Source organism: Girardinichthys multiradiatus, chromosome 2, assembly GCF_021462225.1.
Source record: "Girardinichthys multiradiatus isolate DD_20200921_A chromosome 2, DD_fGirMul_XY1, whole genome shotgun sequence".
NCBI lineage: Eukaryota > Metazoa > Chordata > Actinopteri > Cyprinodontiformes > Goodeidae > Girardinichthys > Girardinichthys multiradiatus.
The window spans coordinates 33167156-33186363 of NC_061795.1; the positions used below are offsets into that span (position 1 = coordinate 33167156).

Below are 19208 nucleotides of genomic sequence, written 5' to 3' on the forward strand. Positions count from 1 at the left end.
ACTTTCAAGTCAAGTCAAGTCAAGTTTATTTATATAGCGCTTTTTAGCAACAAGGCACTTAAGGTGCTGTACATAAAGAAAAACATTACAATGATACAGAAAATCACACAACAGAGGCAATTAAAAAAAAAATAAAGAGAATAAAATGATGGATAAGAAAACGAAAGAAAAATTGGACTGAAAACTTAACTAATAATGTTTAGATAACACATTCAAAGGCCACTCTAATCAAATACGTTTTTAATCTTGATTTAAAGCAACTTAGGGTTTCAGCAATTCAGAAGGTCTTTTCTCCCATCAGCAATAAGACTCTACAATAAAAACTTATAGATATACAATACTGCCAATACATATATGTTTCACTTCATTTATATCTCTTCTTTCTATGTATGTAGTGTAAATACTTGTAAATTTATTTTAAATATAGCGTTCCTCTTTCCTTCAATCTAAAGTATTAGTTGACATGGACAAAATTATCAGCAGTGTTTAAAGTGCAATGAAAACATATTTCTGAAAAACCTCAGTGTATGAGATATGAGTTGACCTTTTAGGTAATAAGAATGCTCATTCATTCATCTTCTATACCGCATCTTCTATAGTAGGTCACAGGGGAGCTGGTGCCTATCTCCAGAAGTCTACAGACGAGAGGTGGGGTACACCCTGGACAGGTCACCAATCCATCGCAGGGCAACACAGAGACACACAGGACAAACAACCATTTAGAGAGACCAATTTACCTAACAGTCATGTTTGTGGACACGCATGCACAGGGAGAACATGGAAACTTCATGCAGAAAGACCCCCGGCCTGGAGTCGAACCTTCTTGCTGCAAGGCAACAGTGCTACCAACTGCGCCACCGTGCAGCCTCCGTGATAAGAATATCGTTTTGCAAATCTTGCCTCATAGGATCACATCAGTGGTATATTGTTTTTTTTATGTCTCAGGAAAGCAGTTTTCAAGAAAAAAAAAAAGAACATTATTTACTTAATGGAGTAATCTCCAAGGTGGTCGGCATTTGTATCACATTTTGTTTTTGAAGATGACTTGAGAAAGTTCAAACCAAGTTTTAGAATTGGCAAATCAGATAATCAGATTTAGGTGACTTTGAATGTTGCAAGATTGTTCATTCCAGACAGGCTGCTGTGAGTGTTTCATAAAAAGCTGATATGCTGGATTCTTATACCTTATCAGTTGTCAGGTTTACAGAGAATAGCCTAAAAAAGGGAAGATATCTCGTGCAACGTAGTTGGGGGGATAATTTTTGATGTCAGAGGCCAGAGATGTTGATAGAAAGGCTACAGTAGTATATTTTCTGGTATACTGTGGGCACCTAAGCATCAACTGAGCATTCTTTAAATGCTGCAGCCTACCTGAGTATTGGTGCTGAATATGTCAATCCCTTTTTGCCCAGAGTGCACCTATGGTTACTCAGAACATGATAATTCACCATATCATAAAGCTTAAATCACCCAAACTGGTTTTGTAAAAATGACAGTGAAGCCACTGTTGTTCAATGGCCTTCACAGTAACCATATCTCTAATGGCACCTTTGTGACATGTGGAACACCAGATTCGCATCTCAGATGTGCAGCCGATAAATCTGTAGTGACTGTCTGATGCTTTCATTAAATTTTACTTCAAGTGTTCCCTCTTTTGTATATTGCAGTTTATACCACAATTTTGCTCAGAAATATAATGCAAGGGAAATATCCAGTAAAAACTGTGTTTTATTTCTGAGGCAATTATTTGCTGTTTTTCAGTATGGTGTCTATTTATAAAAACTAAAATATATGATTCAACAATAGGTGATTTAGTGAATATGAGAAGTGAAAAAAATGCTTGACACTCAGGTACAAATGAAATTATTTCGGAAGTTAAGAGAAAAGATCAATGTGTTTGTGATGATGTGCTGACAAAACAAACATTTGTTGAAGATAACTTTCAGGGTGCAAAGACCATATAAAGGTTATTGTGACCCAAAGCGCAATGTCATGTTGTTATCTAAATCAATGACCTGATCTAATAAGACAAATGTTCCCCCTTGTACTAACACACTACAGATTTTTTTTTTCCCAAGGGGTGGAGTCTAAACAGCAAAGTGCCTGGTAAGACATAAATGCAATGGAAGTCAGAAAGTTGACACTTGGGGACTAACCAGACCCGACAGCTGTGAGGTCATGGCAAGTCACTGGAGTTTCACCTGTTGGGCAGCACTGGCTCTACTATGCTGCTTAACTGGGAAAGAAGCAGAGGCTCAAAAGGGTTACCCTCAGGATCCTGGGCATGTTTCACCGCCGCATTTTCCTCTCCCTCAAAAGCCTTCATACCCCCATGTACCTCAAATGCCTACATACCCCGAGGTACCTCAAATGCCTTTGTACCCACAGCCACCTCAAAAACCTTCGTACCCTCAGCAACCTCAAACGCCTTCGTTCCCCCAGGTACCTCAAACGCCTTCACACCCCCAAGTACCTCAAAAGCTTTCGGACCCCCAGCATCCTCAAAAACCTTTGTACCCCCCTGTACCTCCAAAGGACCCCCCGAAAGTGCAATGGGACGATTCAAAGCCTCAGTACCCTCAGCCTCAATGGCCTCAGCCTCAGTATCCTCAGCCCCAGTATCCTCAGCCCCAGTATCCTCAGCCTCAGTATCCTCAGCCCCAGTATCCTCAGCCTCAGTATCCTCAGCCCCAGTATCCTCAGCCTCAGTATCCTCAGCCCCAGTATCCTCAGCCCCAGTATCCTCAGCCTCAGTATCCTCATCCCCAGTATCCTCAGCCCCAGTATCCTCAGCCCCAAAAGCCTCCAAAGCCTCTGGACCCTCAGCCCCATTATCCTGTGGCCCAAACACCTTCTAAGCCCCAGGATCTTGGGACAAAAATCCATCCAAAACAACAGTGGGATGATACAAAGACTCCAAACCCTCAACCTCAAGCACCTAATGTCCCTTCCAAGACACCACAAACCCCTGGAATTCCCACCCCTAAAAGTTGTGACGTGGAAAGAGCTTCAAGAGTCCCATGTGGAGTTTCTGACATCTCTGCTACTGAATGTGCTGCCAGGGACTGCTGCTTTGATGGCCAGTCATGCTACTTTGGAAAAGGAGGTGAGTGTTGAACCGGCCGGCCCGGTTACTGAAATATATTAGACTGTTTGTGTTCTCACTCAAAAGTACAACAAAACAAAAGTGATTGATCTGATTAATCAATTGGAAATTGGTGTGTATATTTTAACATATCCTATCTTTGTTCCATTAGTGACAGTTCAGTGTACCAAGGATGGCTACTTTATTGTTGTTGTGGCCAAAGACATCACCCTGCCCCACATTGACCTTGAAACAATCTCACTGTTGGGAGGAGGTCATGGCTGTACACACGTCGACTCTAATTCACTTTTTGCTATCTACTTCTTTCCTATTACTGCTTGTGGCACTGTTGTCATGGTAAAATCTTAATTTGCTTTCATTTCATCAACAATAGGATCGGTTTTCAGCAATTAACCCCCTTCCCATTTTTAACACTGTAGGAGGAGCCTGGTGTAATAATCTATGAGAACCGGATGACCTCTTCATTTGAAGTGGGTGTTGGGCCTCTGGGTGCCATTACAAGGGACAGCAGCTATGAGTATGTGAACATTAGAAGAGTATCATCTTTTAAAACCAAACTTATAAGGCAGTTTAACATCAGTTTTTTTTCAGATTGCTATTCCAGTGTAGGTACATTGGGACCTCAGTGGAAACTGTAGTGGTTGAATTGCTGCCATTAGACAATCCTCCTTTATCAATTGCTGCTCTTGGACCCATCAGAGTGGCCTTGAGGTTGGCTAATGGCCATTGCTTAACAAAGGGTTGCAACGAAGGTTAGTGTGCATCGCCTGCAAAGTGACGCTGGATGTCGATCATTTCACAAACTTGGCTGTCATAACTTGTGTCTTTGGTCACACAGTGGATGCAGCATACACATCTTACTATCTGGACTCAGACTATCCAGTTACCAAAGTACTGAGAGATCCAGTGTATGTGGAAGTTCTGCTGCTTGAAAAGACAGATCCTGCACTGGTTCTGACTCTTGGACGCTGTTGGGCAACCACAGACGCCAACCCTCACAGCCTGCCCCAGTGGGACATTCTGATTGATGGGTAATTACAACAATTGTTTGCACTATATTAGTAATTACAATACGCTTATTCTTTACATTTCTGTCAGTTATTTTTATTAGGAAATGTTTCATAATCCTACATGGATTTGAATGAGATGGATGCTAAATTTTGTCATGAAAGAGTAATCAACTTGGGGAAAAACAATAATAAAACTCTAATAAATATGTTCCTCCACAAAATAAAAGTACAACTTAACTTTTAAGGATAAAATAAAAGTACTCTCAAGTAATCTCAAAAGCAACGAGCAGAACATTGCAAGCGGATAAGTGAACTTGGTATTACTCTGTAGTGAACATATAATCTAATAATGATGCAACTGATGTCCTACATTACTGACATTTCTATACACCGTTCAGCCCAAAGCTATTCATAACCCTTGTTGATTTAGGTTTAAAGTAATCTTTTTACTTTACCAACATGTCTGATTGGAAATATTAATATTTTGGAGTCCTCATTTGAATGTGATGCAGAATCTCTGTAACTGAGCTAAAGATTAGGATTTCCAGTCTCAATGACTTGGAGCTCATCACCCAAAATAAATCATGAAAATTACCAGTAGAAATACACAAAAAGCTGCTCGGCAATTATCAGAAGAGTTTAATCGCTGTAATTCCCAAAAAATATTTTTCCACGGATTATTGACAAGGGTATAAATAATTTTCAACATGCTTTTTTAAATAAAAAAAAATTTTTTTTTAAAATTTAAAACTGTTAATCATTTTATATTCTTTTATTATCTTTTGTCTTATTTCTTGGCAAAAGAAAATCTGTCAGGGCTGCAAATACTTTTGGGCTTATCTGTAGCAAATGATGCTTAGGTATGTACCAAAACATACATGTTTTTGATAAGATATCATCAGGCTGTGCTGTCTGTCTTGTTTCCATACAACTACATGTTGACCTAAGTTTGAACCATCTAGATGTCCATACGTGGATGATCGTTACCTCTCCTCACTGGTTCCAGTGGATGCCTCATCTGGTCTGAACTTTCCTACTCACTACCAGCGTTTCATTTTCAAAATGTTTACCTTTGTAGACACCAAGTCAATGGAGCCCCTAAAGGAAAACGTAATGAATACAGCACTCTAACAAAAACAACTTGGCTAGACTTGTCTTATATGTCAGCTCTAATAATGTTTTTTTCTTTTTCAGGTGTACATTCACTGTAGCACAGCTGTGTGTGTGTCAGGCCTGGGTGTAAGCTGTGAACCATCATGCAACAGAAAAGAAAGTAAGTGATTAATAAAAAATAAAAAAAACTTCAAAAAGGTCATGATCAACTGATACCCAGATGTGACCAAATAATTTTATGTCATTGCTGCAGAGAGAGACACCGAGGCTGCACAGCAGAGGAAAGCTGAACCAAAGATTGTGGTTTCGTCTGGAGAAGTGATCATGATCGCTCCACAGGAGTAAACAGAGACAAGCTCAGGAATTCACTCGGGAATATTTAGACAAAAAACTTAACATGGTTAGCATGGTTGCTGAACAGTAAATAAAAATGTCACTGTATATATTTTTAAGTGATATATAGTCACACAATACATAACCAGCATTTGATTTAGTTTTGAAGATAGGATGATTGGTTCATTTTAGTCCTTCATACAAAGTTGTTAACTTGACATGTTTAAGACTGAATTTAGTGATCTTATTGTGCTAGTTTACATTGTTTTACAAATGCTTTACCAGTTAGCTAACTGTGAATCTAAATAACTTTATAAAAAATTCTCCAAACATGTCGAAGAACACATGGCTTTTGTTAAACTGCATAGCAGACGCTTATTACTGAGTATTCCAACTTTAAACAATAGTTTATAACTTCTGTAGACAAAATGCATGAATTAAAATGTAAAAAGAAAGACCAGCTTGTAAAATCGATGAGTTCCAATAAAAAGAGATTAATTATATTTATGCTGAAATTTGTCCTGATAAAGATGTTATTTCCATCTATCTACAACACTGAGTAATATCTTTGTGAGTCTGAGATTCATTCATAAACAGGAGAAAGTCCGGTCCTCTAACAAACCTCTGAGAATTTCACTGAACAGCTGGACTTACACGGAGTTTAAATCACACATAGGTGGACTCTGTTCACTAATATGTATATAATAATGTGTATGTAATATGTACAGGGGTTGGACAATGAAACTGAAACACCTGTCATTTTAGTGTGGGAGGTTTCATGGCTAAATTGGACCAGCCTGGTAGCCAGTCTTCATTGATTGCACATTGCACCAGTAAGAGCAGAGTGTGAAGGTTCAATTAGCAGGGTAAGAGCACAGTTTTGCTCAAAATATTGAAATGCACACAACATTATGGGTGACATACCAGAGTTCAAAAGAGGACAAATTGTTGGTGCACGTCTTGCTGGCGCATCTGTGACCAAGACAGCAAGTCTTTGTGATGTATCAAGAGCCACGGTATCCAGGGTAATGTCAGCATACCACCAAGAAGGACGAACCACATCCAACAGGATTAACTGTGGACGCAAGAGGAAGCTGTCTGAAAGGGATGTTCGGGTGCTAACCTGGATTGTATCCAAAAAACATAAAACCACGGCTGCCCAAATCACAGCAGAATTAAATGTGCACCTCAACTCTCCTGTTTCCACCAGAACTGTCCGTCAGGAGCTCCACAGGGTCAATATACACGGCCGGGCTGCTATAGCCAAACCTTTGGTCACTCATGCCAATGCCAAACGTCGGTTTCAATGGTGCAAGGAGCGCAAATCTTGGGCTGTGGACAATGTGAAACATGTATTGTTCTCTGATGAGTCCACCTTTACTGTTTTCCCCACATCCGGGAGAGTTACGGTGTGGAGAAGCCCCAAAGAAGCGTACCACCCAGACTGTTGCATGCCCAGAGTGAAGCATGGGGGTGGATCAGTGATGGTTTGGGCTGCCATATCATGGCATTCCCTTGGCCCAATACTTCTGCTAGATGGGCGCGTCACTGCCAAGGACTACCGAACCATTCTTGAAGACCATGTGCATCCAATGGTTCAAACATTGTATCCTGAAGGCGGTGCCGTGTATCAGGATGACAATGCACCAATACACACAGCAAGACTGGTGAAAGATTGGTTTGATGAACATGAAAGTGAAGTTGAACATCTCCCATGGCCTGCACAGTCACCAGATCTAAATATTATTGAGCCACTTTGGGGTGTTTTGGAGGAGCGAGTCAGGAAACGTTTTCCTCCACCACTATCACGTAGTGACCTGGTCACTATCCTGCAAGAAGAATGGCTTAAAATCCCTCTGACCACTGTGCAGGACTTGTATATGTCATTCCCAAGATGAATTGATGCTGTATTGGCTGCAAAAGGAGGCCCTACACCATACTTATAAATTATTGTGGTCTAAAACCAGGTGTTTCAGTTTCATTGTCCATACCCTTGTATATCTAAAGGAAATACTGGTTTTGTTTAGAGGTAATAAACCACATGCACCCGACACTTTCAGACTTTAACTTGAAAACCGCACCTCTTTCTTCCACTGCAGTTATGCACTGCTTTGTGGTGATCCATCACCTAAATCTAGTAAATCTCAGTAAAATACATTGATGTTTGTATCTTATCTGTGCCTTGGAGAACATTTATCACACAGTATCTGTGTAATATGCAATTTAGCAGCTCATACCCATCTTCAAAAGGAAATATATTCACATTTAAAAAGGGAAAATCAATGTTCTTGCTACTGTGGTTGAACAAAATAAAGATTTGGCGACAAACAAAATCTGAGGATGTAATTTTTGAAAGGTTATTGTGACCCAAAAGGTTTACTCACCAGAATAAAGAACAAAAAATATATTATGAAATACTCTCTGCTTTTAAGACCTTGACCGGTGATTGTTTTGCATCAGAGGTTGAGCTGGTCAATGATATCAGGACCTGTTAAGACTTAACTGACACAGCAAACAAAAACAGTGCACCTGTGACACTGTGGCACGAGTGTCGCCTTCTTCACAGCACAGACACTGGGATAAAGGTAGAGGTTTTTCAGCTTTTTCATCAAGTAATTGCATTAAATTTTAATAACATTGTAACACTAATAGTACCAGTATGAATTCAAGATCTATTTTTCTTGTCATTAGATTGGAAACGTGTTATATTATTTTACATCATTTCTTTTTTTTACCCATATCATCATCCCATAGAAGAAAATGTATCCATCCTCTTTTGCAAAATATTTATATTTTTCTTTATTTTAATACCTAAAAATGTAAATAAAATGTTGGTTAACAAATTTCCTTTATTAGATATTTATGAAAAATTTCAAGTTGTCTTTATTCAAAAGGTCATATAACATTTGCGTCTCTAAACAAGTTTTATTTAGCTGGACTGAGGGCAAAATTGGCTCTTTAGATTTTAAAGGTTGCAAACCCCTGGGGTGATTAAAAATGTTATTTCTGTTTCTTACATTTCTTACTTTACAAACTTAGATTCATTATTCATTATAGTACACTGAACAGACCCTTTAAAAACACAATTTAAGATTCATAAAACAGTTATTGCATTTGTAAACATTTGAAAAACAGCATTTTCATTTGGCTTTAGAACCACCTTAGATTAAAACTAAAGTGAAAACCATAATATACAGACCGGCCTAACTGCTGGTGGTGGGGTGGTGGTATGTGTTTGGTGACAATAGAAGAGGGCTCACCCAGGATGCCATTTATATAAGAACTGCCACTGGCCTGAGTACTCAATGACCTTTAAACCTCAGGTTCCTTAACCTTGGCTTCTGGTGTTTCACAAACGTTAGAAACAAACTGTAGGCCTGGCAGTCACATGGTGCCAGTGCTGTTTTAGTGTGCTCCAGGAAGAATTAAATGTAGCCAAGTATCGTTTTTGGAGCCTCAAAATGAGTTTATATAAAAGAAAAAAAACAAAAACATACCTTCAACATAAACATTTATTGTAAAAAAATAGTTACCCAGTTCTTAAGCCCTAATTAACAATGCTATGCTACCATTGTTATAATAATAAAAAAAATTTGTATAATTCTAGAGTAAGATTTTACTGTGACTAAGCAAAGACATTAATTAAATATAATTTTATGCATTCCACGTTTTAAAACATACAGTTTTGCAGTGGAACTTTATTTATTTGAGTTTCTAAAAGTATTTCCTAAAATAAGGGAAATTAGCTCCATAATTTAATTAAAAAAACTTTAACTTTTATTTATCAAGAAGTAATGCATACAAAAAACATTTTAATTACAAAAAGTCCTTTGAACTGTGATAACATTTATTTACTGTAATAATAATAAAATATTTAAAACAGGGATCTTCTAAGGTAAGATTACGACAAGAGGGTCATAACACATCTGAGGAGCACGCAAATTGAAATGGAAGACACCAAAAACTTTCAAGTTAAATATAGTCAACCCACCCATAAAAATCAATATTAAACTGAACTTTACCTGCCATGTCCTTGATCAGATATATCAGATCATTTGTCAACAAAAGTAGTTAACTGAAGAGGAGTAACCAGAACATCATCCTGTGAGTGTTTCTAGGTATTTGCCAGTTGAAAGTGAATTTTTTTCCAGTCCAAATTAACAAATCATTGTAAGGCACATATCATCATTGATTGTCATGTAACAAAATGTTTCCATGTTTGCTTCCATGAATGAGCACTAAACTGTTGTATGCTGTATTGCTTTATTTTTATATACACAAGTCTTAAACACATAATTGAACACATGTGAATTTATCTTTAGTAACATAAAAGACACAAAACCAACAACACAACTTGCATACTAAAGTTTTAAGTCTTTGTCCTTTTTCTCCCACTTATAAATGTAACAACATCAACCGGAGTGTGAGCTGTGAATCCAGTCTCCTCTGTTCCAGGTCAGTCAGACTTGTCTTTCTTTTTGCTGCCTCCTAGGGGAACTTTGCTGACTACTGCAGATCCAACAGCAGTCACCCCGCCAGCCACAGCACACACACCCCCCTTCACCAGCCCCACTCCCATTATAGGCACGGCAGCAACAGTGCAGACAGCCGTCTTTGTGAGGTCCAGGCTCTTTCCTCCTATCCAAGTCACACCTCCCACTGTTGCTCTAGTGGCTCCGTACAAGCCCCCTGCTAACCTGCCGAACATGCTGGGTTGCGTCTGCGGGTGGTCCTTGTTGGTGTCTGATTTAAAGATTTAAAACAACAAAAGTAACATATTGTGAATCAATGTTACAATGTTACAAAAAGAAAAACTTTAAGTTTTGTCCTTTTGCATCAACTTTAGGGTGAAGAAAGCAATGACGGCAGATCTGGATGCCCATGCTTACATATGACTCTGCAGTTGTGTTCATATCAATCAAGCCTGTGTATTAACTTTTGGAAGCAGACGTTTTCATGTACTGTTTATAAAGACATCTATTTTTCCTCACTGTCTGATATGAAATCTGACAAAACATATCTCGTTTTAGGTCAGTTAGGATTACCAAAATTATTTCAATTTGCTAAATGCAAGAATAATAAGAGAACGAGAATTGTAGAGAATTACTTTCTTCAAAGCCAGCAGCTTACGCACACTAAGGTCTCTAAGCCTTTAAACAAGTAGGGAACCCCCAGATAATGAGATCATAGCGTTGTAAGCTTTTGATAACTTAATTTACAACATTTGGGTGAATTGGAAGCACATTTGTGGCACGTTTGAGGTAACACCTCAAACGGCTTCCTTGTGTGGAATCATGAAGAAACAAATTAAAACAAATGAGCCAAGGTATCAGGAGAGAATAGTGGACCTCCAGAAATCCAGCTCATCCTTGGAAACAATTTCCAGATACCTGAAAGCGCACCGTTCCTCTCTTTAAAGATTTATATGCAAGTATCAGAATCAGCTTTATTAGTCAAGTTTGTACACACAAAAAAGGTATTTGACTTCTGTTTCACTTTGCTCTCAGGGAAGACATTTAAATATAAATATATAAGAAGGGAAATAAAAATGTTTTTTGTAATTTTTTTATATATACTTGGGTTTTGCAAAAGAGAAAGACATGGTTGAGTTTACGCAATATGGTATGGATCTGGGAACTCTGACAGTTAAGTGTTCATCAGAGTGACAACCTGGTGGAAGAAACTGTTTGTCATCTGCAAACTTCAGGAGTTTCACAGACAGGTTTGCTAAGGTGCAGTCATTTGTGTAGAGGGAGAAGAGCAGTGGGGAGAGAACACACCCCTGGGGGTTGCCGGCACTGATGGCTCTTCAGTTAGGAAGTTGGGGATCCGCTGACAGGTGGAGGCTGGAACTGAGAGCTACGTGAGCTTCTGGTGGAGGATGTCTGGGTTGGTGGTGTTGCTGCAGGCTGAGCTGAACTCCACAAACAGAATCCTGGTGTAGGTCCTGGGGTGATGGAGGTGGTTCAGTTAGAATTGTAGTCCCAAACCGTATCATCTGCCGACCTGTTTGCCCAGTAAGCAAACTGCAGAGGGTTCAGCAAGGGGCCTGTGATGTCCTTCAGATGCTTCAACACCAGTCGCTCAATAGATTTCATAACCACATGCGTCAGGGCCACAGGTCTGTAGTCATTTAACCCTTTGATGGTACGTTTATTGGGGACCGTGATGATGGTGGAGCATTTGAAGCAAAGTGAGAACCTCACAAAGCTCCATAGACTTGTTGAAGATCTGAGAGAAGATGGGGGCTAGTTGGTCAATGCAGGGGGAGACATTGTCAAGTATAAACACCATGGGAATGTCCAGCCATTATACCATTCAGGAAACAGACAGGTTCTGTGTCCCAAAGATGAATGTGGTTTTTTTGCCAAATGGGCATGTCTACCCTGGGAAAGCTGAAGCTGCTAAGAGAGTGTCAGTATCCCCAATGTAACAAGTCCTACACCAACGTAGCCTGAAAGGCCACTAAGCAAAGAAGAGACCATTCATCTAAAAGCAGCAGCAAATCTTGCAACTGCCAGGGTTGGAGACATGCATTATGGCCTGATGAGAATAAAATTAAGGTATTTGGCCATAATTGGCCATCATTACATCTAGGGGAAAAGAGAAAAGGTTGCAAATCAAGCTGTTAAGTACCAGTTTTGTCAGGAAGAATGGGCCAAAATTCCAGCAAATTACTGTGAAGGTTGTGAAAGAATACCCTAATCTTTTAAACAAAGACACACAATTTAAATGCAAAGATACTAAATATTACACTGCATGTCAACTTCTGACATAGAAAAAAGTCTTAACAAATATTCACTATAAACATATTCTCTCATTATTCTAGAAAATATAAATTATTTAGCTAATTCAAACTGAACTAAAACAATATTCCTGTGCATCCCTGCATTGTAATTTAAAAGTAGCATGCCTTTACGTTGATTTATCCAACCCCGGCCAGATTAGTTTTCCTTCATTCAACATTCAACCACCTGAAGTCAAAACTTTGACCGTGTCCTCGCTCGAGTGTTCTTGAGGTGTCAAAGGCTATTTTGAACTGAGCTTACGTGTAGCTTCTGGCTCATCTGTGGGGCATGCAGGCATGTCCTCAGGCACCTGGTCGGCCTGACTCATCTGAGAACACAAACAGTTAAAATTACTAAGGTGAATCAAGTAGTTACACATCCGCACTGATGATTACAAATGAAAATACTAATTTTCTGCAAGATACATTATGTGTTGCTTATTCTGAGTTTGTACTAATTTTCTCACGTTATTACAAGAATCTCTTTACACTGCTCCAAATAATTAAAGTAAATCTTTTAAAACACATCAGATCTCAATTGGAAAACAAATCATGCTTGATATTTATACTGATATGGAACGGGCAATGTGTTAGGAATAAATGGATGCCACATCATTTGATAAAAATGAAAATTATCAACCCACAGGCGGCTTAATCCAAAGTCACCAAGAATTTTAAACTGAAAAACGGATGCTGCAGCATAGCCCAACATGCTGAAATATCAATGGAGCAACTCAAATGGTACTCAGTAGTTTGCATGCATGCCTTACGTCAGGGCATGCTCCTTATGAGATGAAGGATGGTGTTCTGGTGTATCTCCTCACAGATCCTGACCAGGGCCGAGCTCCTGGACAGTCTGAGGTGCAACCTGTTGGCATTGGATGGATCTAAACATAATGTCCCAGAGATGTTCTATTGGATTTAGGTCAAGACAGCCTGAAAGCCAGTCAGCGAGATCTATTCCGTCATCCTCCAGGAACCTGTATATTGAGGGCCAAATGAGGGTGGGCATTTTAATGCACCAAGAGAAACCCAGGGTCCACTGCACTAGCGAAGGATCTAAAGGGTCTTTTTCTTTCTGCTCTCGGTGGAGGAGGACGCTTTTTCTTTGTCTCCCACCCCCTCCCATATCTGCCCTGCTTCAGCTCTGTGTCTTGTCTTTGGAGCCTCTTTTTGCATATCTTCCAAATTCTTAGTTATGGATTTGTTCAGCTGGTCTCTCAATGCAATTGTTCAAATTTTCTCGAGGAGAAGACAGGGTGAAGGAGAGCCCAACTTGTCCGGACTGGACGTTTTTCTCTGGATACACAATGGACTCCTGGCAGAAGTGGAGGGTTGTGTGTTTGTCAATAAAGTCAGTCGAGGATGTGGAAGATGTGTATATAATTGGATGTTTGATATCAGGATTTCTGCTTTTTGGAGTCAGCGGTTACCTGGCATATCGAGAAATTCGGAGAGTGTCAGCAGCTGTTCTGGCCATTGTAAGGCTGCCTGGCATGTGTGATGGGATCTTCAGAGCGATCAACACTCAGACTGAGATGTTACGTGAGCTGAATCGCAGACTGGATGTGATCCTTAGGATCGCAGGCAGGTTGCGGTTCCTGGACTCAGGGGTGAAATGGGATAAATCTTGGAGAAAGTTGTTCGCTCGGATCTAGCGAAAGACCAGGAATTTGGCTGTGTGGATTTGCCATTGAGAAGCACCAGCGAGACTCTCAAGGCTGACGGAAAATTAAGAGTCAGCCTAACCCAAATAATTATTGTTTTTCTGAATCTGGCTCCCCTGCACGGCCTTGATGGCTGGCTATCTTCAACTTCTCCTGGAAGTTATGTAAACATGACGCTCAGCTCCCTCTGCACCCTCCCTTCACTGAGGACACCTGTGGACCTGCTCAGAACTGTGTGGCCGGTTGATGAACATTCCAACGAACCATCAAGGACAATGGCCTCTGTGACAGTGCTTCATGGACTTACTTGCACACACACACATGCTCAAGATAAACATATGCACCCCCTCACACCACCTTCATCGTTCCCGGCATGATGTTGTTTTGTCAACTGTTGCTTCTTTGTTCTGAGGTTTTTTGCAATCTCAAACTGTATCCTGCTAAGGATAAAGTGTGAAATATGATTTTTTTTCCCTCTACTTTCCTAATGTGGCCTCTTTTCTCATCTAGCAAGGGCAGCGCCTGTGAGTGGGCAGCAAAGCCTCGGTGACCCGTCCCCCCCTTGTCTTGTGTATGTATGTTTGGATGGGTTGTACTGGAATTCTAATTTCCCCTCGGGGATCAATAAAGTATCTTTGAATTGAATTGAATTGAAATAGGGGTCTAAGGATTTCATCTTGATGCCAACGTGCCAACGTTTATCCTGTACAGGTCTGTATGTCCCTCCATTGATTTGCCTCCCCAGAACAACACTGACCCACCATGAAACCGATAATGCTAAACAATGTTCCAGGCAGCTTAACGTTCACCACAAGTTCTCCAGTCCCTTTCACATCTGTCACATGAGCTCAGAGTGAACCTGCTCTCCGTTTAAAGAACAGGGTGCCAGTGTCCAACCTGCCAATTCCAGTATTCTCTTACAAATAATAGCTGAGCTCCACGGTGCCGGGCAGTGAGCACAGGGCCTACTAGAGGACATCGGGGCCTCAGACCACCATCAAGAAGTCTGCTTCTAATGGTCTGGCCAGAGATTCATGCCAGTGGCCCACTGGAGGCCATTTTGTAGGGCTCTGGCAGTACTCATCCTGTTCCTCCTTGCACAAATGACCAGATACCGGTCCTGCTGATACCAGCCCTGTCCAGCTCTACTAGAGTCTGCTTGTCTCCTGGAATCTCCTCCATGCTCTTGAGACTGTGCTGGAAGACACAGCAAACCTTTGGGCAATGACACGTATTGATGTGCCATCCTGGTGGAGTTGAACTGCCTGTACAACCTCTGTAGGGTCCAGGTATCGCCTCATGCTACTAGTAGTGACACTGACCCTGAACAAATGCAAAACTACTGAAAAGCATTTAAAAAAAATGACGAGGGAAGATATGTCTGTGGCAAAACCATTCCTGTTTTTGGGCTCTTATTATTGTTGGTCCATTGTTGGTGCATCTGTTGTTGAATAACAACCAGCTCTACTATTTAACTAACCAGATCAATATCCCAGAAGTTTAACTGACTTCATATTATACTCTGATTAGTATTCCTTCTAGTTTCCTGAGCCGTGTATTTAAGATTGACAAATAAAACAATAAGAGCTTGAAGGGGTTGTATTTTTATGGCTGTATGCTAGCTTTCACCGGAATAGACTGTTATATGTGACGTACATCTATAAAATAATCTTAAGATGAATGTCAGCGCTAGACAAGTTGCTATGAGCATACAATGTGACCAAAAAAAGGAGTGTGCTTTGGGTGTGCAACTAATACCAAGAACAAGGTTGACCAGTTCACAGTCTAGAACTGAGCTGAACATGTTCAAAGAGACAAATGGAATAATTAAATGTAAACTAACCCGAAACTCCTTTTGTGTTAATTTTGCAGGGGTAATGAAAATGAATTTAATAAATTTGGATCTTGAAGAATGCTGAGGCTCTACTTGAGAATGTTTTAGATTTTTTATCTGTAAAGTTTGCCGCTGAGAGATTAACTTTCTTTTATTTTTGAATCGCGACAAGATTGTAAACGTCAAAAACTTTGCAAGTCATTTTTTACACCACATTTCCATAACTACAGTTTACATTAAAGGAAATGATGAAACATGGTAAAATGTCATTCTTTCACCACATATTCATAGCTACAAAATTAATAGATTATGCACCAACTAAAGGTTTTTTTGTCCAGAAATAAACTAAATAAAAGTGTATTTCTGATATCCGGCTCTAATAGCATTTACACATGCCTGACAGTAAATATTCAGCCGTTCTGCATAATTGGGTCTGGTGGTGCTCATCTTCTTCCACACAACACCACATAGATTCTCTATGTTGTTCAGGTCAGGTAACTTTGCTGACCAATCAAGTATATTAACCATGAAATGATCTAAAATTCCTGGCAGATGGTTGTGCTGACTTTGGACTTGATAAACACGATGAACCTCACATCACCACTGACTGTGGAAACCTCACTGTATCTCAAGCAACGTGGGTTTTGTGCCTCTCCACTCTTCACCCACTCTCGGCCCTTGAATTCCAAATGAAAAGCAAACTTGATGTTCATCTGAATAGAGGACTTTGGTCGCCCGAGCAACTGCCCAGTCTTCTTTTTTCCGAGGCAAGGTAAGATGCTTCGGAAATGTCTCTGGTGGGATGAAGGCAACGCGTGCTGCCTTAACACCACAGGCTGATCAGATCCATGTCATGCTGCAATGAAGCAGTAGTTCATGCAAAACGAGCCCAGCAAGCAAGAGCAACTTTTAACTATTCTGTAAACATCTTCCACAAGGTTTATAAGTGTGTTTTATAATTAGATGAGGAAAAACAGAATTGCAGCCTGTGCTCTAGTTCATCCTGAAGGTGTTCAAGAAGGTTGAGGTCAGGACTCAAGTTTAAAACCAAACTTTATACGCCTGCATCCTTGGAATTATTTACAACACCAGAATTCATTGATTTGGTGGTCCGACCCATGCTTTGGCAATATAGTGTATATCATTCTGCGTGTAATGGATCTATATCATATATTGATCTCAATTTTTGAACTGAATAGACATTTTTATTTATTAATAGGTACCTATAGATTGTGACAATATCACTTTAAAAAACCCGTGATAGCTAATAAGTGGGCAGAATTTAGAACCCTCCAGGCAGTATTAACAGAATAAAGTATTGTAATCATGCAATCTCTGTCGCATTAACACAGATGACATATTGTGCAAACCTTGGTATCCGACGTCAGTTATTAGATCTCAAGGAATGTTTGCGTTTTAAATGGCCGCTCTGCATAACAGTCCCCTTATTTAAACCCAGATCACAAGGCCACCGAAAGGTTACCATAAATAGCTGATGACAAAAAGAAAAACTTACTCAGTGAGTTACGTGACGGATAATAACTGACGCATGTAACATCCTCCCTTTAGCGTTACGAGTTCAGCCAAAATGAAGAAAAAAAAAAAAAGTGCCCGAAACAATTTATGCTAGCTGCCTGCAACATTCATACAGGACGTTAACTTCTACTTAAACAAGCGTTCTAATAGAGTCGGACACATTGTTTGGTTTTTTGGGGGGGGGGGTTTTGGCTCTCGGCGGTTTTAACATAATAATAAAAAATAAAAAATAATACGACTTTAAAGAGGTGTATCGTTCTGCGTGTAGCTGCGTAGCCTTCAGTTATAACAGCTCACTCTTTAACGTTAAAAAATATGTAGAATCTTCTAGCTCCTACGTCACGTCAATCGCCGATTTTTCGACGGTTTTTCCACGGTAACGTTCGACATCAAAAGCGCTGTTTAGTCACAGCAGAAACGGACATATAACCGTCAGAGTTCGCCCTGGAGCTGTGGTTGTAGCGTAAAAAGGCTTGGTTTTTCGAGAATAATAATAAAATAAAAAACCATTGGTGGTAGTGAAGTTTTCACGGCTAACTCACGTTAAACAAACTGATCCCTAACGATCTAAACTAACACTTACCTTTCTGTAATGGTGGCTTGCAAAAATAGAGCTGTGGGATGTGTGTGAGACTTCAAACCAAAAAAAAGACGAATAAAAATAACATATTCTAGTCCCAAATTTTGGAACAACGAAGGTGCTGCTGGGAGTAAAGCTGGTTGGTGTTGACTGTTTTTTTTAGGAGGTCCTCAATCTCCACCCACAAAGCACACAAACACAGAGGTACAGTCTGCAAACTGCATCTGTGAAACAGCTGCAGTTCACAAACATGAAGTGGTTAAATAAACAATCATAACCTCCCTTTTACACTTTGTTAATATATTTAAAAAAAAACAGATTATTGTTGTTTAACAAATGATTTGGAACACATATTGCAGGATGTTTGGGGGTCGCAAATGAGGAGAAGATTAATTGTCTATAATCTGTAAAGACCCCCACCCGCGTCCTCCCAACCCGTGTCCAATCTGTCACTCGTTGGCGGGAGAGAGGCAAAATAAGTCATTCAAATGAACTGAATCAATCAGGCGTTAAACAAACTGACCAAAATAGAGCAGGCCCGCCTCTTCCTCGGGGAGGAAGTGACGACCAATGTGTTTTTGTAACCTCAAAGTCAAGATCGTCTCTTAGAAGCAGATGAGTTTTATATTTTTCCACGGGAAAAAAGTCGCTGTGATAGGCTGTTGTTGGACTCAGTCCCCGACTGAGATCTGTCAAACACTTTTAAATTCCCTGTGTTTTTAATCTGAGACCTGCATTTGGTTTTACAAAATGATAGAAACTGGAAATTATGGTATCTGAATGATAATATGGTATTATAGGATTCTGTTTATGTCCAAACTAATATATCTATATCTAAATAAAAGACTTTTATCACAAATTGTTATTCAATTCAGAATTTCAAATAAAAACCTTTATTGGTTATTAAGCTAAAGCTTTATTTTGCTTTTCTACTTGAACAGAGGTTTTAGATTGATCATGACTTTCTGACTATATTTTTCAGTATTTTATCAGATCATCTGAAGCAAATGTATTACACTATATTTTTCAGGTATTTTTTTGCTTAACAAATATATGTCAGGGTGCCATAAGATACAAATTTCACTAGCAGCAAGGTTTCCGATTGTCTCCAGCAAAACACATATTTCATAACCTTTAATCATCGTTACATAATGTGTTTAAAAATTATGTTTAGCATTATAGGGTTAAAGGTTTCCTACAACTTTCATGATATACATATTAGAAAACCGTCAGGGAACATTC

General features: G+C 39.7%; 2 protein-coding genes across 3 annotated transcripts; one reads left to right on the forward strand and one right to left on the reverse strand.

The window, feature by feature from the left end:
• Positions 1-747: 747 nt before the first annotated feature.
• On the forward strand, positions 748-6017 carry LOC124879903 (zona pellucida sperm-binding protein 4-like). The gene is made up of 8 exons (XM_047384757.1): positions 748-3106; positions 3258-3442; positions 3526-3623; positions 3698-3858; positions 3945-4137; positions 5079-5226; positions 5311-5389; positions 5483-6017. The coding sequence occupies exons 1-8, from the start codon at positions 2179-2181 to the stop codon at positions 5572-5574; spliced, it is 1884 nt and encodes a 627-aa protein (XP_047240713.1). The 5' UTR covers positions 748-2178; the 3' UTR covers positions 5575-6017.
• A 3789-nt stretch (positions 6018-9806) lies between these two features.
• tmem263 (transmembrane protein 263) lies at positions 9807-18359 on the reverse strand. Of its 2 annotated transcripts, none has more exons than XM_047352512.1 (3): positions 17970-18359; positions 12612-12678; positions 9807-10305 (listed from the first exon to the last, which is right to left on the reverse strand). In XM_047352512.1, exons 2-3 carry the CDS (start codon positions 12676-12678, stop codon positions 10019-10021), a joined length of 354 nt encoding a protein of 117 aa, XP_047208468.1. In that variant the 5' UTR covers positions 17970-18359; the 3' UTR covers positions 9807-10018. The 2 variants fall into 2 exon arrangements, with proteins under 2 accessions (XP_047208468.1, XP_047208472.1); XM_047352516.1 differs by lacking the exon at positions 17970-18359 and adding an exon at positions 17367-17696.
• Positions 18360-19208: the final 849 nt, after the last annotated feature.

Coding starts and splice junctions, on each gene's coding strand:
- LOC124879903 (XM_047384757.1), top strand. CDS start 2,179: ATGGCAAGTCACTGGAGTTTCACCTGTTGGGCAGCACTGGCTCTACTA. Junction 3,443..3,525: donor CTTGTGGCACTGTTGTCATG/GTAAAATCTTAA, acceptor TTAACACTGTAG/GAGGAGCCTGGTGTAATAAT. Junction 3,624..3,697: donor ACAAGGGACAGCAGCTATGA/GTATGTGAACAT, acceptor GTTTTTTTTCAG/ATTGCTATTCCAGTGTAGGT.
- tmem263 (XM_047352512.1), bottom strand. CDS start 12,678: ATGAGTCAGGCCGACCAGGTGCCTGAGGACATGCCTGCATGCCCCACA. Junction 10,306..12,611: donor AGATGAGCCAGAAGCTACAC/GTAAGCTCAGTT, acceptor TCTTTAAATCAG/ACACCAACAAGGACCACCCG.